The sequence below is a fragment of the Colletotrichum graminicola genome (genome assembly GCF_000149035.1).
Source record: "Colletotrichum graminicola M1.001 genomic scaffold supercont1.5, whole genome shotgun sequence".
NCBI classification, from domain to species: Eukaryota; Fungi; Ascomycota; class Sordariomycetes; order Glomerellales; family Glomerellaceae; genus Colletotrichum; species Colletotrichum graminicola.
The window spans coordinates 493,395-521,326 of NW_007361009.1; the positions used below are offsets into that span (position 1 = coordinate 493,395).

Consider the following 27,932-nt stretch of genomic DNA (forward strand, 5'->3'; position numbering starts at 1 on the left):
GGAGCCGAGCGAAGCTCCTGTATTCCCGATCCTGTCACCCTTTGCATGCGTCAAATTCCTGCCTGCCTATTTACGCCCGTCGCCTACTGCCTTTCCGACGAGCCGCCGCGTCCTTCTTCGCAACAGGAAAGGCAAGCGGAGGAGGTGCACGAAGACGCGGGGGGGCCGGAGGTAGCAAAGAGACGACTGGAAGCCGTCGGGCGAGCCACCTCAAGCATCGAGCGCTTCTCCTTGCCCTTCGTCACCCTCGTAGTCGCCGCCGAGGGGCACGTACTCGGTGTGAGTCGGGTTGCCGTCCGCGTCGACGTCGGCCTCGGTGCGGTCCGGGTTCTTGCCGCGGCTAATGAGAACCTGGCGCTCCTTCTTGCCGAGGGCAACGCCGTCGAAGCCGGGGTAGAGGTTGAGGTCGGCTCTGCGGGATGCGTCAGTACGACCTTGGCCGAAATCGGGGGGGTATGGAGAGAAGGGGCACGTACTTTAGCATATCGACCTTGAGGTTCCGCGCCTTGTCGCGGATGGCCTGCTGGTCGCGCGGGTGGTCGAAGATGCAGTCCTCCAGGACCTCGGGCCCCGGGTCGTCGAGGCGGTGCTCGGGGAGTTGGCGCTTGGCGATGCGCGCCCACAGGCAGTTGTGGTACTCGATGAGGCGGATGAGACGGCGGGTGTCGCGCTCAGACCAGGGGACGCGCTGCTGCGGGCCGCGGGAGGAGGCGCGGCGGTTCATCTCGCTGAGCTCGCGGAACGAGCCGACGCTGCTGTTGGTGCTGCTGGGGGGGGAGCCGCGCGAGGACGCGGGCGGGAGGAGGGGCGCGGAGCCGTTTTGGTGCAGCGCGCGGTCCGCGTGTCCTGCGGAGGACGACGGAAGCGGCGCGGTGGACGGCAGACGGACGCGCTTCTCCGGGCGGGACGGGGGCGGCGGCATGTCGCGGCGGTCGCGGTCGAGTCTGGCGCGGCGTTGTGGGTCAGGCTCGCGATCATCTTGTTCGAAGTCGTCCTCTGCGTCGTCGACCTGGGTGCGTGCACGTTTGGCGCCGTTGACGGGGGTGAAGCTGGAGCGGACGAAGGGAGCGTTGACGGGGTCGGGGGCGGGGGCGCCGGGGCTGCTTCTACGAGCGGCCTCGGCGGACGAGGACTGGGTGTTGTTGTTGCGGGAGATTGCGGTGCTGGGGAGGTCCGCAAGAATACCTTCAATGTCAGTGGGCGCGAGAGACGCTTCGCGGCGACGGTCGTCTTCGTGATCGCCGTCGCCGCCGCCGCCATTGACGGTCGGTTCACGGGTCGTGCCTCGCCGCGGGTTCGTCGAGGCCGGGGATGAGCGTGTCGCCTGCGAGAGCTGCCTTTGTCGGGAGAGCGTTGCGAGGAGGTGCACGTTTGCCCGCGAGAGTATGTCTTCGTGTCTGCGGGGCACGTTAGCTTTTCAGGTCGTCGGGGTGGACGGGATAGGAAACGACGTACACGTCTCTGCGGACTATTTCCTGCGCCGCAGACGAGGCCAGGGAATCCGTTGGCGAAGACTGCCTCGGCGGTGACGGTAAACCCCGCAAGCCCTGATCGATATCGTCAATGATCTTGCCGCACCATGCTGAGATCTTGGTGACGAAACCATCCGCGACGTCGCGGTGTTGATGGGGCCCGTCGAGCGGTCCTCCGAGAGGGAACCTCTCCTCTAGGGTCTGGATGGCCTCTGCGAGGTCCTTCCCGTTGACGAGTTTAAGGATCGCCCTGGCCCTCTCACCAAAACGGTCTGCCAGGCGCCCCTCGATACCCTTGTAGGGTCCGTTATGCAGAGCTTCCTCGGCATCGTCCGAAGCCTCGGCGGTGCAGAAGAGATCCGCCAGCACGTCGGCGGGGTTCTGCCGCTCGTCTCGATGGCTTTTCAGCCTGTTGACGAGTCTCTGCGTCCGGATGTCAAGCGCGAGCTCGACGTCCTTCTCGGCGATGTCATGGTCCCAGTTATCGTTGGGACAGAATGGTATCGGAAAACCTCCGTCCAATAGCTCGAGCAATTCAAAGAGGTCGTCTTCCTGGCCATCCAGCACCGCCTCTAACAGCGCGTTCAACAGCGCCGCTGCGTTGGCCCCTACGATGACGGCCCGCGCTTTGGTCTCATTCTCCTCGCTGATGTGCCGGACGGTCCGGGGCAGGTCGATAAACAGCTTGTCCTCGGCCGCGAAGAAGACCCTGGTGCTGAACCAGTTCCGGCGGAGCACGTCGACCAGCCTGTGCCAGGACTGCTTTTTGGGTTTCGGATCCCGGAGCAGCTTCGCAAGCCCCTCGGAGGTGTGCCAAAGGGCATCGAGGGCGTTCTCCTTAAGTTCCGCCTCCTCTCTGTACTGGCTCTCGTTGACCTCCTCTTGGGACAGGCGCGTCATGTCGCCCATCTCGGACGGGTCGTCGACACCATCGTCTTCTATTCCTGGCAGACGCACTGCATCTAAGACTCGGTCAGTCATTGCTGCGCCGGCAAGATTTTGGACGCCATGCGGCTTCATCTTGCCTTCGTCGTGGCCTTGTGGCACCGGGTCTGGTGGGTGGGCGACACCTAAGACAGCATGAGCGTTCGTGATGTGAGGATGAGAAGAGGGGTGTGCAAACGGACTTGAATACCGCGTGTATTCCGCATTGGCGAATCTGGGCGTCATATAACTCTGAGCCCCCACCACGCTCTGCGATCCCATTTCTGTCACCGCGTCAGTCAGCCGTCAACCACAGCGTCTCACAACGTCTCGATGAGAAGTGCAACAGATGACGGACGACCCACCACTTTCACTCGGCGGCGGACTCATGCTGCCCTGGACACGATGTTGTGCATTGAAACGAGCCGGCGGCTCGTTCCTGACTTCGATTCCTTCGTCTGCTTCCCTCCCATCTTCTTCTTCGTCGTCGTCGTTTTCTTCTTCTCCATTTACGTCTTCTTCCTCTTCCACTTCCTCTTCAGTAACGCTCGAAGGGACCTCTGCTCTGCTCTTGTCCCGAGTCAGCCGGGATTTTGCGCTCACGCCTGCGCCTGCGGCCTCGGCGATGATGGTGGTGTTGATGGCCGGTGCGCGTCCCCCCGCCGTCTCGTCAACACCTGCACGGCGTCGTGTCAACCTTGCCGAAGGCGCGACGTCGATAACATTTTGGTCCAAGGCACCGCGGCCCGCTCTCGTCTGGACCATTTCTGGGCTTTCAGTTTGCTCGTGCAAGAAATATCGCAGAGGAGTCGCGTCACCAACGCGGTGGTGAATATCTGTCAAGGTAAACAAGCTCCCCTGTGGTCTAACCCTAACCCTTGCGCATTCAGGTGTTGGCAGCCGCTGGAGGTGTGCGTTGACATCCCTGCCTGAGGTATCCACAATGCTTAGCTCGAGAGGGAGGGGCTTAAGGTTTGAATAACCAATTGGCTCTCAACTCTGCAGAACCCCTCTGCACTTTTTTTTCTCTTTTCTCTGACGCAACAGGTGCACAGGGTATCTGGTCCGAATAGATTGAACGCATCATGTTCCGGAGAGAACACCGCCTTCTTTTTGAATTGTTTTTTGAATTGTCGTGCCTGCTATCAGTCCAATTAGGCGGCCGTTGAAGGTGGAACCTGGCGGTTGGCGCCTCCTGTGGGAGGATTCTTACTTGAAACAAGACTGAGCCCATTCCGTTGGGTGGGCATCAATCACGCTTCTTGTCTATCCATCATAGACACAATGCCAGTGAGTGGTTATTTGATTATTAAGGTAAAAAAAAAAATGAATTTGAGTTTGCCAATGCACTCGCCTTGCCATTGGGTCTTTCATTGTTTGTCTAAGGTTCTTCCGTGGGCCGTTGGAAGCTATTGCCTCTTCCGGCGGGTTACCCCAATAGGAATGGCTGGCCATGTAAGCACACACGCTGTCTTCTTGACTTTGTCGCCGATTCCATGACGCAAAGACAGCCTACACGATATGAGACGGAGCATCAGAAGATTTTAGATTGATTAGATCTATTCCTTCGGCGGCTCACTCGTGGTGCCGGACCGACCGCTTCATATCGACAACCCCTCCCACATCCCTGCCTTTTCTGCTTTCTTCTTCAGAAACAAGGTTACACATACAACTCAGAACACCGTGGTATCCCGGAGAACATACCTTCCGCAATCCATTCATTCATGTTCATTGGTTTTTCTTTGCTGCTTTCATCGCATAACCATCCGGGCCGAAGAGCCCTAGAAGGTACGCTGTCCTTGTTAGACAGAGGAAGGCCTACGGTGGTTAGCAAGGCAGCTCATGGAGGGTCGGCAGGTGGTCGCACCGTTACTCCCACATTGCCCCAAGTCATGGCGTTCCAATGCGTAACGTCCAGGAATCGGTCGAGACCCAGGAAGTGGTAGCAGGCGTAGATGTGGCCAATGTCGGCTACCCAGAGAGCAACGAGGTAGCCGCGCACAACCTTGATCTCGCTCGTGAGATTGAGCACGGCAAGGCCGATCATGGCCAGGAGTAGGTAGAGGTTGCCAAGCTGGAGTGCCACGAGACGGTCATTATCAGACGCCGGAATGGGCGGAACGACCGAGCCCGCGCTCCCAACGATCTGCTCGGATATAAACCAATCCGGATTGATCACTGGTCCCAAGAAGCCACCGACGCTTGAAACATGTGCACCTTCAGCTTGACGGCGCCGTGAGAAGAACGGGTGATACGTACAGTGAGATGGGCTCGAAGATGGTGAACACCAGCCGGGGGAAGGCTGGAAGAGCAGATGCCATGATGAAGAAACAGCTGAATGGTGTTTGTGAACGAAGGTTGGTGGGCAGATGGACAGGTATGAGTGGTGCAACAACCACAAATGCAAATCTTGGTTGGAGATGATGGCCCGGGATGGTCGAGTGATCCACAGAGGAACTAAAGTTGGTAGATCAGAACTGTGCAGTCGCGAATACTCCCTGGACGAGACAAGCCAAAGGAATGTGGAGGGCAATAAGCAGCACAGTTAATCCAGCCCCGATAAATTGTCAAAATTTTAACTCAGCGGCAGGCTGGTGGATGATTTGTATAGAATGTTTGCATCCGTATTGGGAGTAAGTCGAGCGCTGCTGCAACTCTCATTGAGACATGGGGGTTTCGGCGCATGTAGTTGATACCTTCCTTGCTGAACCTTCCCCCTGGGCCGGGTTGAGGTTGTGCTTGTGCGTGACCCAAATCAGGCTCAGGGGAGAGAAAGAGAGAGAGAGAGAGAGAGAGAGAGAGAGAGAGAGAGAGAGAGAGAGAGAGAGAGGGGGGGGGGATTGGCCCAGTGCGATGAACCCGAGGTGGGACGAGAGGTGTGCACGGTGAGCCATTCAATCAGTGTCACTTCCAGGTTGCTCAGAGCAAAGTTCGTGTTGGGTTGCTTAGGCAGCTACCGTCCCTCGAAATGTTTGTCGGCCGATGCTTTTGGCCAGACGCCGGTTGCAAGAAGCTCGCCATCCGGCCCAGGGGCTTTCGTTTGGGGTTGAGGGGAGAGGAGGTGACTGGAGAGGGGCTATCGACATCAGTGCGTTGTCTTGAAAGCTTCCAGGCGAGTGCAAGCCGTTTGGTCTTTCGTGGTAGCATGCGAACGGGGTATTAGCCAACGATACTCTCAAAGTACCCAAGGTGGTAGAAGAGTTACTTGGCACCTTGGCACACACAGCGTCGCCGCCAGACCGTAGCAGTAGATACCGCTTACCCAACCGCGCTAGTCTCATTTGCCGCTCTTGTACCGTAGGTACAGAGTATCCGTAGGTAGTGGAGAAATCTTCACGTGGAACTCCTCCCATCGCAGGCAGGCATATGCCCTCTCCGGGAAGGGCCCTGGATCTTTGCTGTTCAGTGTGGGATTGGCGTGTTAGTGAAGCCGCCCGCTGGAATGGTTGCATGCCGGTTTATTAGCTGCTGTACCCTTGCCTCCGCCTTTCGGTCAGTCATTGCGAAGGTTCTCTGTTACCTGATTGAGTACCTACCTACCTACCTACCTACCTACCTACCTTTTTGCACTTGTTGAAGACTCGATTCTTGGACTCCGCGTCTCTTCCGCTTGAGCCCTCCTCTTCGTCTTCTCCTCTTTCACCACTCTAAGCTTTCCACGCCCTACTTCCACTTTCGACACCACTGGAATTCTCTCTCTCTCCTTCTCCTCGCCCCTTTTGCTTCCTCCCATACCTTCGCCAGTGCCATTCCCTTGCCTCCAATTTCAACCCAAATGCCCACTCCGGCTCCTCTCGCCCACGATGGCCTACATCGAGCCACGCCTCATCCACCTGCTGAACGATTCCACCACGCCGCAGCTCGCTCACGCTGATCTCCCGCCCATTCGCCTGGCCTTCTCCCGTCCCTCCGAGCGACCCTTTCCTCTCGAGCCTGACACGAGCCATCGCGAAGATCAGTCCAACGCCCCGTCTCTCGCCACCAGTCACGGAGCTGTCGACGACGGCTTTCTGGGACGGGAGCAGAGGAAGGAAGATGAGTTCATGCTCGATCGGGGCGCATTCAACGGCACTGCGCACTTGCAGCTAAGACTGCTCCTCAGCGAAGATCGAGACACGGCAGACTCCTCCTTCTCTATAAGCAAAATTCTCGATGAGGTGCCCGACAGCAAGGACGACACGGCCACCAAGAAGAGACACCGCACTATCACAAACAAGGACGACTTTGTACAACTTCCACAGCCGGTCAAGAAGCAGAAGCCCATCCAGCCCCAAGTCATGCCGGCCATGCCGCCCATCATCAACGGCTTGCACGAACCGCCTCCCGACGCTGCTCTCTTCCCACCCATTGCCTCCAACGACTTCAACGAACCTGAGAGCAATCAGCTGAAGCCCATGCGGGAGTTCGCGCCTGTGCCGGAAGACAAGGAGACGGAGAAACCCACCGAGACCGAGCCGGCGCCAAGCAAGAATGCGAAAGCCAACAACAGCAAAACCAGGAAAAAGGCCATGAAGCCGAGGAGGAAATGGTCCGAAGCCGAGACGAATCACTTGCTTCTGGGAGTCAATCGCCATGGCGTTGGCAAGTGGACTGACATCCTCGCGGATCCCGATTTCAATTTCAACGACCGCACCGCTGGTGATCTCAAGGACCGCTTCCGCACCTGTTGTCCAAACGAGCTGCGTAGGAGCAACAGCGACCCCAAGCTTGCGTCTCTTGCCGTGCCGCCGACAACTCCGATGGAACCGAAGGCCAAGGCTAAGGCGAAGACCGGGCTCTTGTCCGAAAACATACTCATTGCACAGGAAGAACCCGCCTTGGGGGACCAGTTGCAGATCCCACAAGCCGACTCTGACGCGTTCCCCAAAATGAAAAAGAGCAGGGCGCACAGGAAGAAGCTGGAAGACTTGGCCGAGCTAGGCATTCATGGGCCATTTAAGAAGTCTCATAGGCGCGAAAGGCGACCATTCACAGACCAAGATGATAAACAGATACTAGAAGGCCTGGACAAATACGGGCCTGCTTGGACCAAGATCCAGAGAGATCAGCGCTTCAGCCTCTCAGGGCGGCAACCCACGGATCTCAGGGACAGAGTGCGGAACAAGTACCCTAGTGTGTATGCCAAGATTGAAAAGGGTCTGTTCCAACCCCAAGATGGCAGAGGGGGCGACACGCTTGAGCCTACGGTCAGCATGAGCATCACCAACAACTTACAGCCGAACCGGCCTCCCCCAATGGAGGCGACATTAAACCGAGTCAACTCTAAGGAGGACTTGCCCAGGTGGCCACTGTCCGTCCTCGACAACGGAGAACTGCCTGTTGTTCCGCAGGTCTTTGACTTTGGCGAAACCACAACAGTCGCGTTCATGGGCAGCGCGGGTGAGATGGACATTTCCCGCTTGTTGCTGGACGACTCGCAGGTTGGCAACTCGGCACGGTATGCGCCTGATCAGACGTCAGACTCGACGTCACCCTGAACATCACCGGGAATCGGAAATCGGGGATGGGGGATCTTCTGCGGTTTCCGCCGTGCGATGACTCGAAGAATCTCCTGGATGACTGGAGTTATCCTTACCTACTTGGTCCAGCTACATGCCTTGCACATATGCCAGGCATCCGTCTGGACTTTTTTTTTTCTCTTCTTCTTTTTCTTGAGACGCCGGGCTTTACATGGAACTTTTAGAATCAAAAGCGTCGCGGATTGTTTGCTTTGCGTGGCGTATATGGGGGACAGAGGGCGCTTTGCTTCCTCAACGGTCGTTTCTGGACATATAACTTATACCAAACTGGGATCTCCTTACCCGCGTTACGGAGACATGGCGCATAATCAGTTACCTCGGGGCAAGGGCTGAGGGAAAAGAGAAAAAAAAAGAAGGAAAAAAAAAAGAGATTTGGGATACTAGAAAGACCACAGTCGTTTCTATGCAAGAGCGTGAGTTCTTGCATTATCACTGCTCCAGGGCTTTTGAATCGGCTGTTCGAGTGGAGAGTGTCGATAAAGCCATTGTGAGCTAGAGCACCAATCGCTACGGATAGATGGTTGTACTTGACACTCGTGTTCCCCTGCTGTTATTCCCCTGTCAAAACCCATGAGTAAGTCGCCCACCAAAGCTGGTACGGTGAAGGGAATATGTGTGTAGTAACCGCTCCTTCCCCCTCTGTCCCGGTTTCCTGCAAAGGGTTCCTGCCCCACCACGGCCGACAACCAACTCGGTGCGGCCTTCGACAGTGCTCCAGGCGCGGATTGATTGAGACTCATGAGCACGGACCACCTCGCTTAGCCCGGCTATTGAACAGCACCGGATTATCGAAGCCCCGCCCGTCCAGTGACCCACCTGCCGCCCACAGAAGGCCGTAGGGTTCGAAAAACCTAGCACGAGAGAAAATTTGGCGTTCTCGTCGCTGCACTCTCAAGTCTCGAGATCGAAATTTTGAGTATCCTCGACTTCGACCTTCACACCCACCGACCAGATACCCCCATAGACTAACCGGCAGTCAGACAAGATGGGCAAGGGACTGTAAGTCTGATCAAGCCTATCCCCTTCCTCATCCCTTTTACGCCGATTCAATGGCGATGTCGAATGCGAGACCAATATTCCTGCCGCCGTACGGGGGAGGGTTGTAGAATCTCGACGACGCCGGCGAGGAATCCAACGAACAAGAATTCTGACAATGCCCTCACAGCAAGAAGCACCAGAAGCGCCTTAGCGCGCCTTCGCACTGGCTCCTGGACAAGCTGTCCGGAACCTACGCGCCCCGCCCCTCGGCCGGTCCTCACAAGCTCCGCGACTGCCTGCCGCTCATCGTCTTCCTGCGTAACCGCCTCAAGTACGCGCTCAACTTCCGCGAGACCAGATCCATCATGATGCAGCGCCTCATCAAGGTCGACGGCAAGGTCCGCACCGACATCACCTACCCCGCCGGCTTCATGGATGTCATCACCATCGAGAAGACGGGCGAGAACTTCCGCCTCATCTACGACACCAAGGGCCGCTTCACCGTCCACCGTATCCAGGCCGAGGAGGCCGAGTACAAGCTCGGCAAGGTCAAGCGCGTCCAGCTCGGCCGCGGTGGAATCCCATTCTTGGTCACGCACGATGCGAGAACGTGAGTCATCACCTGTTCTGTCAGACATCATTCAGCCGTTGGATCAAGCTTTGGTCGATTCGCTATCACCCCCAAAGTACTCTTGGTTGCGTCTATTTCCTGAAACATGTCTTCACTCCCCCTCGCGGGAGGAAGCGGAAGCAACGTTGAAAAGAAGAAGATTGGCCGATAACGAACAAGAGATTGGAGCTGCAAATATCCGACGGCTGTAATGTATCGCCCCCGTTACGGAGCCCCCCCTTTGCTGACGTGTGCCCCTTTCGAATATAGCATCCGCTACCCTGACCCCCTCATCAAGGTCAACGACACCGTCAAGATTGACCTGAAGACTGGCAAGATCCAGGACTTCATCAAGTTCGACACTGGCTCCATCGCCATGGTCACTGGTGGTCGCAACATGGGTCGTGTCGGTGTCATCACCCACCGTGAGCGCCACGACGGAGGTTTCAACATCGTCCACATCAAGGACGCCATTGACAACACCTTCGCCACCCGCGAGTCCAACGTCTTCGTCATCGGCTCCGAGAAGCCCTGGATCTCCCTGCCCAAGGGCAAGGGTGTCAAGCTCACCATCGCCGAGGAGCGTGACCGCCGCCGCGCCAACGCCCTCGCCGGCAACTAAGCTCTCTCTTCTCAAGAGAGTTATGAGAGTGATTGGTGCTGCGTGCGTTCAGGGTCCCCTTGTCGTCAATACGTAGATGGGCATGGGGGCCGCCTGACGCATTTTCGTGATGTCTGTCCAGGACGAAAACGGTTATTTGGGTCGGGCAAATGGGATTGTGCATGATCGAAAAAAAAATTAACGGAGTCCAGGGCTGATTTTAGAGTTGTCGGCTTTGACTACCCGGCAGATAGCTGTATTGCGGCCAATACCAAGCCATTGAAGGTCACTCTTCCGCCCAATTATTGAGTTCCCACATATATGCATGTCTCTGGTGGACGTGATGTTCTTGTGTGTTGAATGACTAGCGTGGCTTATTCCGCCGATTGGGGGGGGACTAGACCCCGTGGCTCTAAGAGGCGGGCCTCTGGTGTCTACACAGGGGGGCATCGTCTTCCGTCATCATGTACACGGCACCCCGGCCGGATCTTTTCCTCCAGCCACACCGAGCCCGCCCAGCCCACCATCCACCCTTCCCCGGCCTGCATGGAAGGATCACCGCCCCAGGTCCGGGCGCCAGGAACGTGGCCCGCCACTCGTGTCGACTCGACATCCCAATCGGCCCCTGCTGGCTCTCCTCGCCCTTAACTGTCGCCCTCCGAGCCTAGGCCCTCGAGGAAACAGCGGCCTTGGGGGAGGGTGAGCCTCCGACGGCGCGCGGCTTGCTTTTTCCTCCTTGTTCCCAGCGGGGAGGGGGGGCGTGGCAGAATGGTCCGTTCGCCTCCCAAGACCTCCCCTTCTCCTGGACGACTCCGCATCGTGCAGTAGTCGCTTTCCATGCTTTCTCTCCCGGGGAAGCCACCCGTCCGGGCCATCGAGGGCCAGACGCCGGTCACATTTGTGACTCCTCCCCCGCGCAATAGCGGCAAGCGCACCGCCCCGCGGCCTCGAACCTGGCGGTACTCTAGCAAATCGATGACAGTGCCCAGCAAAGAGAATAAAATAAGGTAAAAATTTGCAAGCCAGCAGGCTCATGGGCTGAACTGGGCTGGAGTTACATCGTGCCGGGAACGAGGCCACATCCTGCCCTCCCTCCCCCCCTCCCTCTGAAATCGCCCGCCTCGCGTCCATCGCGGGGGGAAGGGGGATACCAGGCGGTCTCGTGCCCGTTGATGCATGCTGGTATGACGCCGACTTGCTCCGGCAGTCCGCATGGCCGCCTTCCTACAGTACTATGTAGGTCAAAAGTATTGTCACATGAATCAGGATATCCCCACTCATTCTGCCTTGGATTGATGGATCTGGCTGATAGTATTAGCTGCTGATTGGGTTGCTTTTTTTTAATGCTGCTGTAACAAGACTTTTGACCTAGTACTTACGTCCGTAGCTCGCGCACCCAGCTGTTTTCTTTCTTTTTTTCCGAAACTGTCAGTCATTGGGGTTTTCTCCTCTCTCCACCCCCTCCCCCGCCGGAATTGGTCATTACATTACGATGTCCCCGGGTACTTGCCTCACCTCGGGTGAGGGGTCGAGCGCCGTTGCCCCTTGCCGCTTGCCCCTGATGTGGTGGTGGTGGTGGCGGCAGCAGCTCCTCGTGATGCATCAGCTCGAGACATGCCTCAGTTCCTCCCCCCTCCCCAGGATTTCTTGACGGCTGTCGAGTTTTCCATCTGCGGAGCCGGAAGTCGTCACAAATCAAAATCGGCCTGTGCCGTGGTGAAGCCCTCTCCCGTGCCTGGGCAAACACACGGCTGGTCCGTAGCTCTGGGACGGTCGGCAGGGTTACAAAGAGCCGCTCGTGATGTTGGACTCTTATGGTCTTGTTTACTGGCCTGTCTATATCCATTGTCTCTATGCGACACGGACCACATCGGATATTGGGGCACTTACCGAGGAGCCTCTCGGGATGCTTCAGCGCGGAGGGTTGGCGTGACGTTGGAACACCCCGCCTTTGTGGTCCCCTAACCCCGCCGTGTCACCCACACTACCAAAACGCCCTCAGCAGAGATGACGCTTTCTGCTGTGCTATGGCCATGCGCTATTTTGACAACGGTCACCCTTGTTGTCTGTCCCTCGTTCCTAATAAAGCCACTACTAGTAGATAGCCACTACCAGTAGACAGCCACTGGTGCCATGCTCTCCATACGAATATCTCAATACATACTCCGTAGGTCCTCAGGTGAACATTGCTAGCCGCGTGGTGTTTCCGGTGAGGACGGGGCCGCCTGGCGCTAATAATTGCCCCCCCCCGCCGGACATTGAGCTTCTCTGCGCCGGCAACCAACCCCACGCCGTGAAAACTCCTCGAGTGCATCTTACCGCCGCACTTGAGACATTGGCAGCCAGTGAGAGCGCGCCGGGGGACGCCAGTGCCGGTGCCCCAGACATGCCCATTCTTTCTTTCTTCGTTCCGGAGCATGCGGGGGCGGGGGTGCTGCAGGCTTGGAAACCCTCGATTGCGGCCTAGCCTGGAACTCGGGAGCTGCTTGTCTAGCACTTTTGTAGCAATGGTCAGCATAGACGACCCGATGTTTCGCGACTGCCAGCAGGTTCTTCTCAGCCTGACGGGAGGGATGCATCTGGCCGAAGGCCGGAAAGCCACCAAGAAGTGAAGAGCTGGGCCAAAGGGGCCAAGAGTCCTTGTGTCGTCGCACAAAAGGGTCGCTTGGTGGTGTCCTGCTCAGGAGGTCTCTGAGCCGTGAAAAGATTCGTCGGCGTGCAGCTAGTGGATGTGTAAGCCATATCCATATCCGTATGGTCGACAGATACGAGGAACGCTCGTCCCACGGTGACGGCGCGCCATTGGCTATGCGTAGGCCAACCTCGACGCTTATTGCGGCCTCTCTGGGCAACGAATTCCAATTAGAGCCGGGGGGGGGGGGGGGGGGGGGGGGGGTATCGAACCGCTGCTTCAGCCTGGAGAATCGCACGAGCCAGAGGAGCCGAAGGAATATTCGTCACCGCAACTTGGGAGATTCCTCGTCGGCTTTCCTAACTTGGCCATTCGATTTTTGTCTTAATGTTAGTCCTTGGAGGCCCACCTGCGTAGCAACTTTCTAACCTGCATAGCCTGGCCGCCGATGATCGAATCTCATCGATTGTCGGGGTTTACAGGACGCGGAGCAAGGGAGGGTTACGCTGCAGCATGGGAGGCAAGCGCCTAGTGACGCACTGAAAATCCTTTGGGCAGGTCGGTCGTCGGGAGGGCTGAGCGGGCGTTGGACCAGCTTGCTGTAGCATTTCATACTATCAGAGGACGCACAGTTCTGGAACGAAACGTCGCGGTCGAACACGTTGGATGCGGTGCTATGGGGGCCAGTGAGGGTGCTGCTCGAGAAGTCGCGTCGCCTATTCAACGGGTCATTTGACTTTGTGAGACCCGAACCTGCATCGACTTGTCTTACAGCAGCGTATGTATGACGGCCAGTCTGGGGTATCGATTGTGTGCGACCTGTTCCGCACGTCGCATGCAACTGAGGGCGCCTCGCTGGGTAAACCGACTTCGGAAGGGTAACATGCAGCGATTTTCTGTGGTCAGAAAGCGACCATGCTGCTTACCACCTCTTTTCGCAATATCAGAAACATTCTTGAGCTTATGTCATTCTGCCGGAAAGCGGAATTCCTGGATGCTACCAGTGGGCGGCAGCCAGCAGCAAGATTGTTCTCCCTGACCAGGTGGCCGCCGGCAGGAGGAGCCTCGCAGGCATGGTCAGCCGCCGTGTTCACTAATGCCCGATGGGATAGTCCATCTCCGCCAGCATCGCGCAGAAAGCTGCGGTGGACAGTGGACAGCTGACTCCGACAATCCAAGTAAGCTTCGCGCCTGCCCCAGTGCCGCGAGACAGCAACCATGGTCAGTGGGTTTTGTTGTGCTCGACCGGAGACCAACAACGGGCCTGCGTCCTCCTCGAGTCGGCGGCGGCCACCGTTGGCTGTTACCCCTCAAGCGCAAGCGAGCCCGCCCCACTGCCGAGTCTACACCGATAAGGCCGGTGCTTCATCAAAACTCAGGGCCCTTTTGTCGCTCACCAAAAGTCGGAACCCGTGGTCACGGGAAGAGTCTGGGTTTTCTAGGCCCCTGTCCCACCCTTTGGCTCGCCGTTGGGAGGGAGGGGTGGTACTATGCTGATTGAGAAGAAGTACGGAGGTTGCGTCTGATTGCCTGGCACCAGCGCAAGAATGCCCAGAGCAACAATGCCGATGCCATCTCGGGACAACCAGACTTTTGAGTCTCTCTCGAGTTGGTTCCTTTGTCGGGATAGCATTGCCGAGGCCTTGATCACGTTGATGTGAAGGTCGGCCGAGAGGGTGGGATGTCGTTGGTAATCTGACTCCGGGTCGGCTGACTTCTCGAAAGTAAACTGTGAAAGGCTGTGTGTGTGCCCAAAGCTCCCAAGCCACCCCACCAGTGGGGGTTCACACCTGCACCGCAACCCAGCATCGCTTTCTGGTGATGACATGAAAGCCTATGTCGTCTGTCGTCTTCTTTTTCCATTGCCATCGTCCCTTGGCCTCCTGGTCTTTTAGGCCTGGCCATATTTCCCGCATCAACTCCGACAGCCCCCCGCCCCCCTCCCTCTGTTTGTTTCTCCCCTGTTTGGGTTTGGGGTCATAGCAGCCGCCACTCATCGTCATCGAGAACTGGTCAGTGGCAGAGGGTAGGTAAGCGAGAGCTTGAGGCGGTTTTGAGCCCACTCTGTCGTCGTCGGTGTCGCCGTTGTCGCCGCCGCCGTCTCTGCCGAGACCGGGTTGATGGACGGTTCGCCGGGGAGAACAACGATTTCGGAATATTCCAGCTTTGTGACTGTCCCCACCCGCCCTCCTCTCGACTGCACGAGCACTCAAGCGACCAGGCCCGATATCGTTTCTTGTGTCTCCAGCAAGTTGCAACGAAACCATCCAGAGTTGGTTGCTCCACCCCGAGAGCTTACAAGCTAGGCTGGCACGCTAGCAGACTAAACTATGTACTCCCAGGTACCTACTCGGTTGAGCACCAGCTCAGTATTCCACACCCTCGCTGACGACTCAGGCATGTCGCCTTTGCTTGCTTGGTGGCCGTGCTTCATCATGCCTTGCGGGCCCCTCCGCCTTCTTGCTTCTTGACTTTTTGGGCCAATACCCTACCCGTCCGGTGTGCTGATTGGCTAATATGTGGTCGTCTGTCCGCACGCTACATCTACCCTTGCTGCACCATGTTCCGAATGAGGGAAACAGTACCCCTAGATACTTGATGTTTTGGTCACGCTCTCGACTCCTGCCACGGAAGAGAGGGCAAAAAGCATCGTTATTAAAGAGAAGGGCCCCGTCGCTGTTCATCATATCCACTTGCCCCAACCTTTTGGCTGCGTAGCCTCCGCCATGTTCGATTGCGACATTGCCCGTAGACTTTGGTTCTTATCGTAGACGATTACCCTCGTTTCCCAACACCTTTAAACGCCTCCCTCGTCTTCTCTCTCTTGCCCTCCCTCTATTCCTCTCTACCGAGCTCGCACCTCTACATCGACGGCACAGGTCAAACTCAACTGTACACCCGCCTGACAGCTACGGCGCACTGCCACCGGACTCGTTTTCCAGACATATATATCTAGGTCACGGCGTCTCAAAAAGGCTGGAATCAAAGGCTCGCGGTGATCGGACCCCGACATTCCAAATCTGGCTCTTGTCATCACCAAGACCAAAAAGTCTGCATAAATCCCAACGCCGACGCAACCCATCTTACACACGCGACCCCTCGGCGTAACCCACCGTACCCCGGTCAGTCTGCAAGCCAATAACAGGCAGCAGCCGCATCTGCATTGGTTGGTGTAAATGTCCTTCGTCCCCTGCATGTCGGCCAGGCGCGCTGCGAGGCCCCTTCTAGACCATGGCTTGAGGGGCCAGCTCGCGTGGCCTACCGCCCGTGCCGCTCGGAGTTTCTCGGCGACGGCCACTCATCGGAGCGGCTCTCAGGCCAACGCCGGCGGTTCGGCCAACAACGCGCCACCCGGTTGGAGTGGGAGGTCAGTTTTGGCAGTCGCTTTGGCCACAGGCACTGTCGGATGGGGTCTCGCCAGTTCCATCAAGAACAACTCCGTCGGTGCTGGCTTCTTCCCCCTGGGCGGCGGCGGTCTGCTCTCCCCAGATAGCCAGTCTCGTCCAATCAACTACGCCACGATAGACGAGATGGAACAGGTTGGTTGTTTTCTGTACTGTGTAGCGCATCACGGCTGCTGACATTCTGCACAGGCCTTGAAGGAAATTCGACAGGAGCTGGGCGGCGAGGACATCATCTCCACCGATCCGGAAGACTTGCACGCTCACGGATATTCAGAGTGGTCATCATCCAACCCTGACGGCCTGCCCGTCGCCGTCGCGTACCCGCGCTCGACAGAGCAGGTGTCGACGATTGCCCGAGTATGCTTCAAATACAACGTTCCCATCATCCCTTACTCGGGAGGTTCTAGCTTGGAAGGAAACTTTTCGGCCCCTTACGGAGGAATCAGCGTTGACTTCGCCTTCATGGACCAGATCCTTTCGTTCAACAAGGAGGACATGGATATCGTCGTGCAGCCCAGCATTGGATGGCAGGATTTGAACGAGAAACTCTCAGAACTAGAGAGCGGCCTCTTCTTTCCCATCGACCCAGGTAAGAAGGGATCGACGCCGTGCTCCTGATACCGAGATCGCGATGACTGACCCGTTGGGAAGGCCCGAGTGCTAAGATTGGCGGAATGATCGGTACTAACTGCTCGGGTACTAATGCGGTCAGATACGGAACCATGAAAGACTGGGTAATCAACCTCACTGTTGTGTTGGCAGACGGCACTGTGGTCAAGACGCGACGACGGCCGAGGAAGTCGTCGGCGGGTTACAACCTCAACAGTTTGTTCGTTGGATCCGAGGGCACTTTGGGACTGGTAACAGAGGGTGCGTTGCTCCTTCCCGTTTGCGCGGCCGGCACTTGCCGATGCAACTTCCAGCCTGAATCCCCTTATCGAGGTACTGACATATTCGCAGCAACCCTCAAGCTCACGGTTGTACCCGAAGACTTTTCTGTGGCGGTGGTTACGTTTCCCAGCATCAGAGATGCCGCAGCTGCCGCGGCCGAGGTCATGCGCAACGGTATTCCCGTGGCGGCCATGGAAATCATGGACGAGGTCCAGATGAAAGTTGTCAACATGGGCGGTGCAACGGCTCCCCGCGTCTGGAAAGAGCTCCCGACGCTGTTCTTCAAGTTCTCCGGCACCAAGGCCGGCGTCAAGGAGAACATCGGCCTCGTCCAGAAGATCACCAAGAACCACAAGGGTGGCAACTTTGAGTTCGCCAAGGATGCCCTGGAGCAGAAGCTGCTGTGGTCTGCGCGCAAAGAGTCGCTATGGTCGATGTTGGCGCTGCGAAAGGATGGCGAAGAAGTTTGTGAGTCTCGTCGTCGGGCTTGAAGTTCGCAAAGGCATCGTGGACTAACAGCTCGCAGGGAGCACGGATGTTGCGGTTCCCTTCAGCCGTCTGGCCGATCTAATTGAAGTAAGCAAGAAAGAGATGGACGATATGGGGCTGTTCGCGAGCATCCTGGGCCATATCGGGGACGGCAACTTCCACGAGAGCATCATCTACAACCGGACGATCCCCGAAGAAAGGGAGAAGGTCGAGAAGTGCGTCCACAACATGGTGAAGCGGGCTATTGAAATGGAGGGAACTTGTACCGGCGAGCACTCGATCGGCTGGGGTAAGAAGGGCTCGCTTCTCCTCGAGGTTGGTCCCGACACGCTCGACGTGATGAAGTCAATCAAGCGGGCGTTGGATCCAAAGTGGATAATGAACCCTGGTAAGATCATGGATATCCCCCCCGGTTCAAGGACGAACTTGAGCTCCTAGACGAGATGGCTCCGTCGCGCTGTCTTTGGTCTACACCCAACATGGCCGCGGCCGGAATATCGTAAGCATTGTTGGTGGTAGCTGGATCGACGATCTGGGGGGAAGGAGTACCAAGGGGCTTGCCTCATGTACTCGGTCCTTAGGGACGAAGATCATAAACCATCAGCGGTCCGTGTGCAAAAAGGGGACGAGTGCACAATACATACTTGCATGCCTTTCATGGCCGGTGCATCCAGCGGGGGTAGAAGCATAGGGAAACGGGTAACAAAAGTCTGGGGGCCATCTGTTCTGTTTCCGGTATCGATACTCATAGCAAGTAACCTTTCATGCTTGTTCATTCTCAATATGAAGTGGGCACTCCATCTGGACACTGTTCTGCTCAGACGATGCTTGGCAATGCTCCATCTACTAAGAAGCCTCGTTTCACTGCAGGTCTATCTACTAGGCTCCAGGAGGGCTTAATACGAAGGAAAACTGATTGACAAGCTTTTTGGGCAATTAAAATTACTTGCCGCACTCAAAAGCAGGCATCCGGCGGTAGGTAGTGTTGCAGATACTTTCGAGGCGGTGAATGATGGCAATCAAAGTGCCAGATAGATAGTATGCGGCTAGCTGCATTGGCATGGGAAACGGCTACCCTGGAACGGGCAACGACGGCCATCCATTATTTTGTATGACTAGGCAACTAGGTAGAAAAGAGACAGAGGGGAGGGAGAAGAAAAGTCAGTCTTTATCAAGTACGTACCTGTACCTGGTAAGAAACTGGCGTCACTTATAACATTTTGGCTCGTCCCATTTCTTCCCATCAGAGAGGTAATCCTCATTGGCATATGCGTTTAAGTTGTCGATCCATCTACGGCAGGTGCTTACTTCACCTTCGTTCAACCTTCCATCTTTAGCTACTCTCATCTTGTTTCACCCCATTCCTTCCGCACTTCAACCTCTATCCCTTACTTCTCACCTCTCATCCATTTACCCCAATCAATGAATCCAACTCACACCTTCCAAATCCTAGACAACCTTCTCCTCAACTTCATTGCACCCGCGTTACTTGGCGTCTCTGACTTGGAACAGCAAGCATGAATCCTCAAATCATGAACGCCTCTGAGAAAGAGCCTTGGAGAACAAGGCCGGACTTCACTATCATCATCTCTCGCCTTCCCTCTGCTCTGACCCTTGCCGAGCTCTACGATTCTTTCGCACGGCATGGAAATATATCATGGCTCCAGATCGACGAGAACCGCAATGGTGATCGAAACAGATTCGCCAAAGTCCGCTTCGAGCCTCCACCCAAGCTTGATTTCTGGTCCTCGAAAGCCTACACCGTCAGATATGGCGAAAGCAAGAGTGTGCAGGTCTCACTCAGAGAATTCAAGACACCCCATGAGACGTACGAGGGTTTGGTCAAGAGTCCCTCCAATCCCGACATATGGCTCAAGTCCAGGATTTCTTTACAGGCAGATCGCATGGATTTCGGCTCACGACTTCAGGAAAACGAGATGGTGGTGCTCAAGTCTGTCACTTCTGGTGTAAGAATCGACGTAAATCTCTCAAAGAAAAATCTCTCCATCTATTTCGACACTTACACTCGGGAACAAGAACCTACCCAGGTTGCTGGAAACCAGGGTGGCCAAAACCTCGAAGACGATGACGCCAGTCACCACAAGTGCTCTGTTGACTTCGCTCGCCTCACAGGAATACTTCGAGCCACTGAAGGAAACGAAACGACACTAGTAATTCCGCTAGAGCTCCCCCCGATGTTCTGGACCAAAGCGAACAGGCGTAAGCGGAGCCAGATAGCCGCGGGAACGTCTTCTTGGGGAAGCCTGGACATGTGGGAGCGACGAACCGCTATATTAGATGATGAGCAATTGCCTCGAGATTTTCCTGTGACTCTCCAGGCCGACTTTGACGACCCGAACTTCATCAACATCGGCCGTTGGACCACTTTCAGATTCGTCATCCAGAACACTGGAAACCCTGTTGATGAAGTACTGGAGATGCTGCAGGCCTACAACGTTGCAACCACAGTCCTGAGCCACTTTAGATCCGTTCCGCCGCGCCTCCCCTTGTTGGGTACGCTTCTCCCAACACCAACGCTGACGTCTGATAAGTCATCGACCAACTACTCGCTGCTGTCTCGAGGAGCAACCTCTGATCATCTAAACTTCGAAGTCTACTACCAACTGGAAGTCTGCATCTCTCGCGGCGTTCTGTCGGAGTATTCTATCACTCAGGCGTTCATCGATGAATTGTCTCGTATGGACAAGGACAGGGCAAAGTGGATGCTCGAATATTTCGCAGACCTTGCAAAGAGGGTATGGGACCCTATGAAAATGTTTGAAGATGAAGACGCTCGTTTCTTCTTTCCCAATGCTAGTATGCCATACTATTGCACGACTATCCGGAAGATCACGGTTACGCCATCGACAATGCATTTTTGCTCGCCAAACGTCGAGTCTTCAAACAGGGTCCTCCGGAAATACAATTCCTATCAGGATCGTTTCCTCAGAGTCCAGTTCACGGATGAGCTCTACAAGGGCAAAGTCTACAACAATGCCGGCACCGAGATATTCAACAGAATTTACCGCGTCTTGAAGCAAGGGATTAAAATTGGCAACCGTGTCTACGAGTTCTTGGCGTTTGGAAACTCACAGATTCGGGAATGCGCAGTTTACTTCTTTTGCCCGACCGCCTACACTACTTGCGATGATATTCGGCAATGGATGGGCGAATTCAGTCACATCAGAAACGTCGCGAAATACGCCGCACGCATCGGTCAATGTTTCTCGACGACAAGAGAGATACGAGGAGTCACTGTTCCTCGGATTGTACAAGCAGAGGACATTGAAAGGGGCGGATATTGCTTCAGCGATGGCGTAGGCAAGATCTCGAAACTATTGGCGGAGATGGTTGTCAACGAGATGGGCCAGGAATCAGTCGGCATACCGTCAGCTTTTCAATTCCGCATGGGTGGTTGCAAAGGCATGCTAGCAGTCTGGCCAGATGCGAAGGGTCTCGAAGTCCACATTAGACCTTCACAAGAAAAGTTCAAGGCGCAGTTCAACGGACTAGAAATCATCAGGTTTGCGCAGTACTCAGTTGCCACACTGAATCGTCAGACAATCACCATTCTCGCCACTCTCGGGGTCGAAAGCGAGCCCATCTTGCAGCTCGCTAAACAGCAGGTTCAGAATTACGAGAAAGCAATGCGTGACCGGGTTGCGGCTGCTGGCCTACTGGGAAGGTACGTCGACGAGAACATGACATCGCTGACAATCAAGGACCTCGTCTGCTGGGGCTTCATGGATACGGAGGTGCAAGAGCCGTTTGTTCTCACGATTCTAAACCTCTGGAGAATCTGGTCCGTGAAGCTGTTGAAGGAGAAGGCCCGGGTGATTGTTGAGCAGAGCGCTTTCCTTCTTGGATGTCTCGACGAGACCGGAACTCTGAGAGGTCACTCAAAAGCAACAGAAGGGAGGGAGACACGGAATATTGAAGACATTCCCCAAATCTTCTTACAGATCCCGAACCCCGACGATGGAAAATTCTACTGCGTCACCGGAGTGTGCATTGTCGGGCGTAATCCATCTCTCCACCCGGGGGACATTCGAGTCGTGGAAGCGGTTGATGTTCCCGCCCTCCGTCACCTTAAGAATGTCGTTGTGTTCCCCAGTATCGGTGACCGAGATGTGCCCAGCATGCTTTCAGGGGGAGACCTCGACGGCGACGATTTCTTTGTTATCTGGAACCCGGCTCTCATACCCCCGCAGTGGCACCAGCCGCCAATGGACTATGTAGCGTCAAAGGCCCCTGTGCTGAAGCGCGGGTTCGTCAAGGTATCGGACCTGAGGACCTTCTTCGTTCGATATATGCAGAACGACTGCCTGGCATTGGTTGCTGTTGCGCATTTGGCACAGGCCGATCAATCCCAAGCGGGGGCACGAGATGGCAAATGTGAGTCCTTCCCTCGAGGCCAACATATACGATGCTAAACTAGATTAACAGGCATAAAGCTAGCGGAGCTACACTCCAAGGCTGTTGACTATGTCAAGACTGCAGACCCAGCGGACTTTCCGCCGTACCTTCAACCCAAGAGATGGCCTCATTTTATGAACCGCAAGAATACCTACAAGTCACTAAGCCCTATCGGCCAGATCTATGACATGATTCAAGACCAGGCGCTTGACCCACTGTACGAGAAGAAATTCGACAACAGGATCTTGAATCGCTTCACGCTTACAGACGATCTACTCCAAAAAGCGCGCAAGGTCAAGAGACAATACGACACTTCCATGCGTCGCCTCATGAGCTATCGCGACGTGAAAACCGAGTTCGAAGCCTGGACCGGCTTCGTACTGTCAAGACCTCGAGTTGGCAGCGACTACAAGCAGCAAGAGGACATTGGCCGGGAGTCGGCGGCACTGAAACAGAGGTTCCGCGAGATTTGCTATAATGAGGCCGGTAGCAGGAACTATGACGACTTTGCGCCGTTTGTGGCTGCAATGTACAAAGTCACCGAGGAGCAGGTCAATGCAGCACTCGCAAAGGAGTACGAAGATGAGGAACACAAGCGACAATCGATGCCCCTGATTAGCTTCCCCTGGATCTTCCACTGGATCATGGGCCGCATCGCCACCGGACACGTCAAGATCAACCCGACCATCGACCCCGAGGCTCAGCCGATGACGAAGAAGGCCTACCCCTTTCGCCGCGTCGAAGGAGACATGGTGCAGCAGGAGACTCAGCTGGACGGGGGAAGAGTGGTCCACCGGGGTGACCTGTTGGAGGTGTTCGAGAGCCCCACGAAGGAAGACGATGGCGAGGTTTCACAAGCAGCAACCGAGGACGCCACCGCTACTGGTGGAGAGGAGATACATGTTGAGGAGGAGAGTGCCATGGATGCCATGGACCGGCTGATGAGCGGCGCCATGGGCTAAGGAGGCGCAACAACGAGAGCTTTTTCTACTGCGACAGGGGCGTTCGATAGGTCATTCCCGCGGCCCCAGTTGATTAATCGTGGAAAGTTGGGAAGGAGACAGGGTGATAAGGGGATGGGGGCGCCGCCCGCCCAGGCTTTTGATGCCCGCACACCGCTAGGCAACCTATTCTTACGAGACACGGGAAAATAGCAAATTGCACAATAGACATGCTTCGTGACGCGGCATTGGCCCGTTTCCCATGCCAACGTGACCTGAGAAGCACCGTTCGGCGTCGTCAGAGGCCACCCTCGTGCTCGAGCTGCTGGACAGAAAGTCCACACCGCGCTGCGTCTCGACGGGAGGGCCCCCCCTCCCAAAACCCGGCGCCCGCCCGGGGAACCGACGGGAGGTAGCCGGAGCGACCGCATTCGAGCCGGCATTTCCGAGTGCTGAGTGGGAGGAAATCGTGTACCTGTGCGACCCCTACGAGGGGCAAGCCTTGAATAAGGAGAGGAGCGGAACTGACGACAACAGAATACGCAAGCCACGGCCAGTATTGGCAGCATCAGCAGGGGAGAAAAAAAAACCACCCGGGAGCGCATGCCGGGGTCAAGCCCATCGACGCGGCACGCACTTCGATCAAAAAGGAATGCCCCACGACCGGTGCGGCGGCAGGATTGGAAGGCCGGCAGGCAGATTTTGGGGGTGGGGGGGGGGGGGGGGGGGGGGGTAGAGGGTGGGGAAGACTTCTTCCTGGCACGGGATTTCCCATGTCAACGCATCATCACTCGAACGACTGTCTATATTACTTTGCACTCACGCGATGGGGAACGTCTCGTTAAGCCCTTGTTTGTTTTGATGGTGTGCATTGCGGACCGGGGGGTGGAAAAGCTCGACCTGAAACTCATTTCCCTCTTCTAGAACACGTCTTCCAAATCCTCCAGGCCTCTTTTTCAGTTCCCGTCGATTATGGTCGATCAAACAAACGGGCAAACAGGGGAGGGGGGAACAGACCGACGTCGTGATCCAAGGGGGGTCGGGTGGCGTACCAGAGAAGCGGATACGAAACCGGCAATCAATGTATTGCAATCTCTCTCCACGTCTGAGCGGGCAGAAGGCGGAACAGGCAATGGGGAAGACCACCCGTGTTGCGTGATGCCTGGCGTAGATCGCCGAAGCCCTTCACTTCCTAACGCACAGATCCGTCCTCAGCACCCACTTCTCACCAGCGGTGACCTCGCGACCCTCGTGCTGTTGATGAGTGGGATATGTGTCAGTATGCAGAGCCGCCAAGAAGGTAAAAATAACAGGGTCGGGTTGGAGGGGAAGGGGGGGTAATGCTGTTCGGCACGCGGAGAGGGGGTTGGACAGGTTGGTGGGCTGGATCGGGAAGTGTGATTGGGGGAGGCGAGGCCACAGCTGCGATGGCCGCGATTGATCCATGTTTCACGCCACCAAAAGCAAAGGGAAAAGTACAGGATAGGTAATGCTACAGCAGAGACTATGGTGGCAACGGTCGAGGCCGCACAGGCTTATTACGAGTACGTATGTTGATATAGGATTTTTCTTTTCTCGCCCAAGACGAGACTTACCAGCATGCAGTCGTCGCCATGCTTGTGAAGAAGAAGCATTCCCGTCTCGAGGGCGACCGGGATCTCTTCCTTGGCGGAACGGCGGTCGTTGGGGAAAAAGACGGTCTCGCCGCCGACACAGCCCTCAACGGAGGACGTGAGGTAAAGTAGCAGCGTCCAGGTTGTCTTACACGTGACAGGCCCAGCCGACGGGTCGGGTGTGAGCGAGACGTTGTTGGAGTCATCATCTGCGTGGGGGTTCATAAATTAGCTGGGACGATGTTGCAAATGAAGGGGAAGCCTGCACAGAAGACAAGTGAAGGATGTAGAAGGAAGCAGGCTGAGCCGAGGGACCAGAGAACCATTCGGTACCGTAGGTCAAAGAGAGTGAGCCCCAGAACGCTTGTTGCTGAGTTTCTTGTTTGGAGAGAGGGCGACACGAGATGCCGAGTGGCTTCACTGGATCGGACTCGCAGCTCCCGGATAGTCTCCGCCATGACCCGAAAGGACAACGCCTTTGGGTGGACCGACATGGACCGATTCGCAGGGCTTGGGTCTGTACCATACATCGATTGGTTCTTTCGATACTAGGATAAAAGCCCGCGGTGTGAGGATGAGTGTAAACGAAGAGGACTGAGCGGAGGGGATGAGATGTCATATATCAAATATGACTATCGCATGGTTAATCAATGGCTCAGCTACTTGCTGTGGGGCCCAACATCGTCTTCAAGGAATAATGAGTACAGATCTCAGATTCTTGCAGGATTTCTCCACGGGGCGTTGTAAGTCATGATCGTCTTCAAGAGACCTTTGTCCCGGGCCTGAGGAGATTAAGACATGCATGACTCGGATATCGCTCCGAGTTCGGCGTCCATATGGACGGGTCGATGAAGGCAACCGTGACGAAAAGGGAGGAAACATATGGACCGAGCGAGCTCCTTTTTGCGCAAGCTGGTGTGCAACACCGTTCAGGGCCGAACGCTTGAACGAAACCGGATGTCTTGCAACGATCTTCAGGCACACCGGCATTGCTAGCCTCAGAAGAGTCGGTACACGACAAAGTGGTACGGCGTAATGTCATCATGGACGACGCGATGGAAACGCCGGCGAGCTCTGTCCCTCCATTGCCAATTACCGCTCGAGTTCAACCATCCGAGGGAGAGAAACAGATGCTCGTGGCTTTTTGCTGGTGGCACACTGGCCGAAGTCGGCCACTGCTCTTGAATGTAGCTAGGCAATAACGGAGGCCTTGCCCAGTAGCTTGCAGATTATTCATGGCCTTGGGCGCATGGGGCGCGTGTGGCGTATGACAGGTCAACGATAGGGTTTATGAGACTTACAATGTGCATCAAAATACTGGCCCTTGGAGTAGCGATATATGCGGATATTGGGGTTCAAACCAACGACTTCACCGCCCCTAAGAAGATTGAACCCTTGTCAGCAAGTCTCACAGCGATCCCGTCACGAGGATGCTCTGGCGCAGATGTGGTTTTTCATCCGTATCAGTTTCATGTTTATTATAACTTTTTTGGAAGTATTTTTGTTGCTTGCGGGCTGACGCGGGCTGATCTGGCCGGAAGCGCATGGGACGCATTGTCTAGGGCAAGAGAGCCAAAAGAGGCAGGAAAGGCAAGGAAGAGAAGGCAGCGCACTCACCATAAACCCTGAACGTCTTCTTGACCCAGAGATTCGCGCAGCCCAGTCTCGTCCCAAAGGCGCCGGGCAAAGGCAGCATCCTGCACTTGAAAACGGTCGTTTACCCTCACCGCATCTCCCCGCTTGGGCCGTCCGGGGGTAGTGATGAGTGGCAGGCCCCTGAGGAAGGTGACATAGGAAGCGCAAAGGGATTTTGGCCAGAAGTTGCGGATCAGAACAACCTTATCAGGGCAAGGGCCAAGCTTGTCGGGAACCAGATGGGTAACTGGCAGTGGTGGCTTGAACTGGGGCCAAGCGGGTGGTGCACCGGGGGTCGAGGGCGTGGCTGATTTAGTGTTGCTGCTATTATTGGTCCCAACCCCGACTTTCGTCTTCGCAGCGTTACCGCTTTTTGGTTTACCCATGGCTTGAGGATTTGGCTGCGCCGTACAGGATGTAACGTGGTTCGGGATGATGCGCAGCGATCCAAGTAATAACTGGTGGGTTGTGGTTCCTGGCGGCTGTCTAGAACACAGCTGAGGCTCCCCCGCTAGCGTGTTGCAAAGCGGCGTGGCACACGGGAGAGGTATGATCTGACTGACTGGTCCCCGCCAAGAAGAGTACCAGCAGGGGTTTAATCTTGTGGCGAGAAGTTGGCTTGCGTCTGAGTTGGGTCAGGTGGATGGTCCGTCGGCTGGCAGGTATTTGGAGTTGAGAGACGTCGTCAGGGTCCTTGAGATGGACGTGTGAAAAACGCGGGCGTGGAACAGCCAGAGTGGGGGGGATGCTAAGATTCAGATGGCCAAAGTATGATCATGATGCTCAAGCTCAGGGCCGATCTACTTACTCCATAGAGTTGGTGCCTAGGTATGGTATGGTATCGGGTAATTGCGAGTTGGTGGCTGGGGAAATGATTGGGATGAAGTCGCGCTGTGTTTGTTGATGATGACTAGAAGTGGGGGTTGGATGACATACCTAGGCTAGGTAGGCATGGGTGGCGCGTGCTTGCTTGCATAGGAGGAGGTAGGTACGGATACCGTACCGTACCGTACCATAGGTAGTGCTACTGTGTGGTTCTACAGTGCACACAGTGCTGAGACCGTGTGTGTTGTGTTGCGTGTGCGTGTGCACGTCGCTTTTGGAAGCCGCGCCGTCCCACCCGACCCGAGCCGCTGATTTGACACCTCCGTTGACCCATATGATATAAAAGCGGGTCTGTGTATCCGGGGGTCCGGGGCTCCCACCGCCGGCGCCAGGGCGGGGTTAGGGGAGGGGTCTGTGACGCTAAGGACTGGTCTGTTTCGATCTTGGAACCGCGGTTTTCACTGACGTCTGGTCTCACTGTTTACCTGGTCCCTCTTTTTCATCACATCTCAGCAGTCAGCCAGCCAGCCAGCCAGCCTGCTTCTCTTCTTGCGTACTCGTTTGTTTTTCTTGCCGCCGGAAAATGACAGTTGACGAAGTTTCTGTTTCCCCTCCTGGACCTCAGGGGTTGCTTATGATCCAGTGCGGTCCCATGGCGTGTCTCTAACAAATGCGACTTAGTTCCGCACCCATCCATCCCTTTCCTCCCGTTTGTACTCCAGTCCGTGCACAGAGTGCCGCCGAGTTGGGTGGTGTCGTGCCGCTTCGGAAACTGCTTGTTGAATCTGTGCACGATGCTGAGTCGTGATTGCATGTCCGATGAGTACCCAATTAAGCCGTTCCGGCCGGATGGGAACCATATCAGCAAATTTCTTTCGGCAACGCGGTTGCTCCCGCGTCCGATTACAACCCCAGAATTGCTGCTAAAAGTGCCACACAAACACAACCGTTTTCTGTACAAGGTATCCGTACCACGAATAGT

General features: G+C 55.9%; 7 protein-coding genes across 7 annotated transcripts; 4 read left to right on the forward strand and 3 right to left on the reverse strand.

The window, feature by feature from the left end:
- Nucleotides 1-210: 210 nt before the first annotated feature.
- GLRG_02510 (uncharacterized protein) lies at nt 211-3,161 on the reverse strand (the record flags this gene model as incomplete). The annotated part of the gene is made up of 4 exons (XM_008092519.1): nt 211-412; nt 477-1,397; nt 1,456-2,680; nt 2,762-3,161. 4 exons carry the CDS (start codon nt 3,159-3,161, stop codon nt 211-213), a joined length of 2,748 nt encoding a protein of 915 aa, XP_008090710.1.
- A 1,075-nt stretch (nt 3,162-4,236) lies between these two features.
- GLRG_02511 (uncharacterized protein) lies at nt 4,237-4,717 on the reverse strand (the record flags this gene model as incomplete). The annotated part of the gene is made up of 2 exons (XM_008092520.1): nt 4,237-4,597; nt 4,656-4,717. 2 exons carry the CDS (start codon nt 4,715-4,717, stop codon nt 4,237-4,239), a joined length of 423 nt encoding a protein of 140 aa, XP_008090711.1.
- Nucleotides 4,718-6,199: 1,482 nt separating this feature from the next.
- Nucleotides 6,200-7,873, forward strand: GLRG_02512 (MYB DNA-binding domain-containing protein; the record flags this gene model as incomplete). The annotated part of the gene is made up of 1 exon (XM_008092521.1): nt 6,200-7,873. The coding sequence occupies one exon, from the start codon at nt 6,200-6,202 to the stop codon at nt 7,871-7,873; it is 1,674 nt and encodes a 557-aa protein (XP_008090712.1).
- Nucleotides 7,874-8,900: 1,027 nt separating this feature from the next.
- On the forward strand, nt 8,901-10,125 carry GLRG_02513 (ribosomal family S4e; the record flags this gene model as incomplete). The annotated part of the gene is made up of 3 exons (XM_008092522.1): nt 8,901-8,914; nt 9,081-9,503; nt 9,774-10,125. 3 exons carry the CDS (start codon nt 8,901-8,903, stop codon nt 10,123-10,125), a joined length of 789 nt encoding a protein of 262 aa, XP_008090713.1.
- A 5,787-nt stretch (nt 10,126-15,912) lies between these two features.
- GLRG_02514 (glycolate oxidase) lies at nt 15,913-17,958 on the forward strand (the record flags this gene model as incomplete). The annotated part of the gene is made up of 5 exons (XM_008092523.1): nt 15,913-16,275; nt 16,330-16,729; nt 16,792-17,010; nt 17,101-17,499; nt 17,558-17,958. 5 exons carry the CDS (start codon nt 15,913-15,915, stop codon nt 17,956-17,958), a joined length of 1,782 nt encoding a protein of 593 aa, XP_008090714.1.
- Nucleotides 17,959-19,037: 1,079 nt separating this feature from the next.
- Nucleotides 19,038-22,898, forward strand: GLRG_02515 (RNA dependent RNA polymerase; the record flags this gene model as incomplete). Its single annotated transcript, XM_008092524.1, has 2 exons — nt 19,038-21,915; nt 21,967-22,898. The coding sequence occupies 2 exons, from the start codon at nt 19,038-19,040 to the stop codon at nt 22,896-22,898; spliced, it is 3,810 nt and encodes a 1,269-aa protein (XP_008090715.1).
- Nucleotides 22,899-24,062: 1,164 nt separating this feature from the next.
- GLRG_02516 (uncharacterized protein) lies at nt 24,063-26,511 on the reverse strand (the record flags this gene model as incomplete). The annotated part of the gene is made up of 4 exons (XM_008092525.1): nt 24,063-24,131; nt 24,473-24,699; nt 25,792-25,868; nt 26,108-26,511. 4 exons carry the CDS (start codon nt 26,509-26,511, stop codon nt 24,063-24,065), a joined length of 777 nt encoding a protein of 258 aa, XP_008090716.1.
- Nucleotides 26,512-27,932: the final 1,421 nt, after the last annotated feature.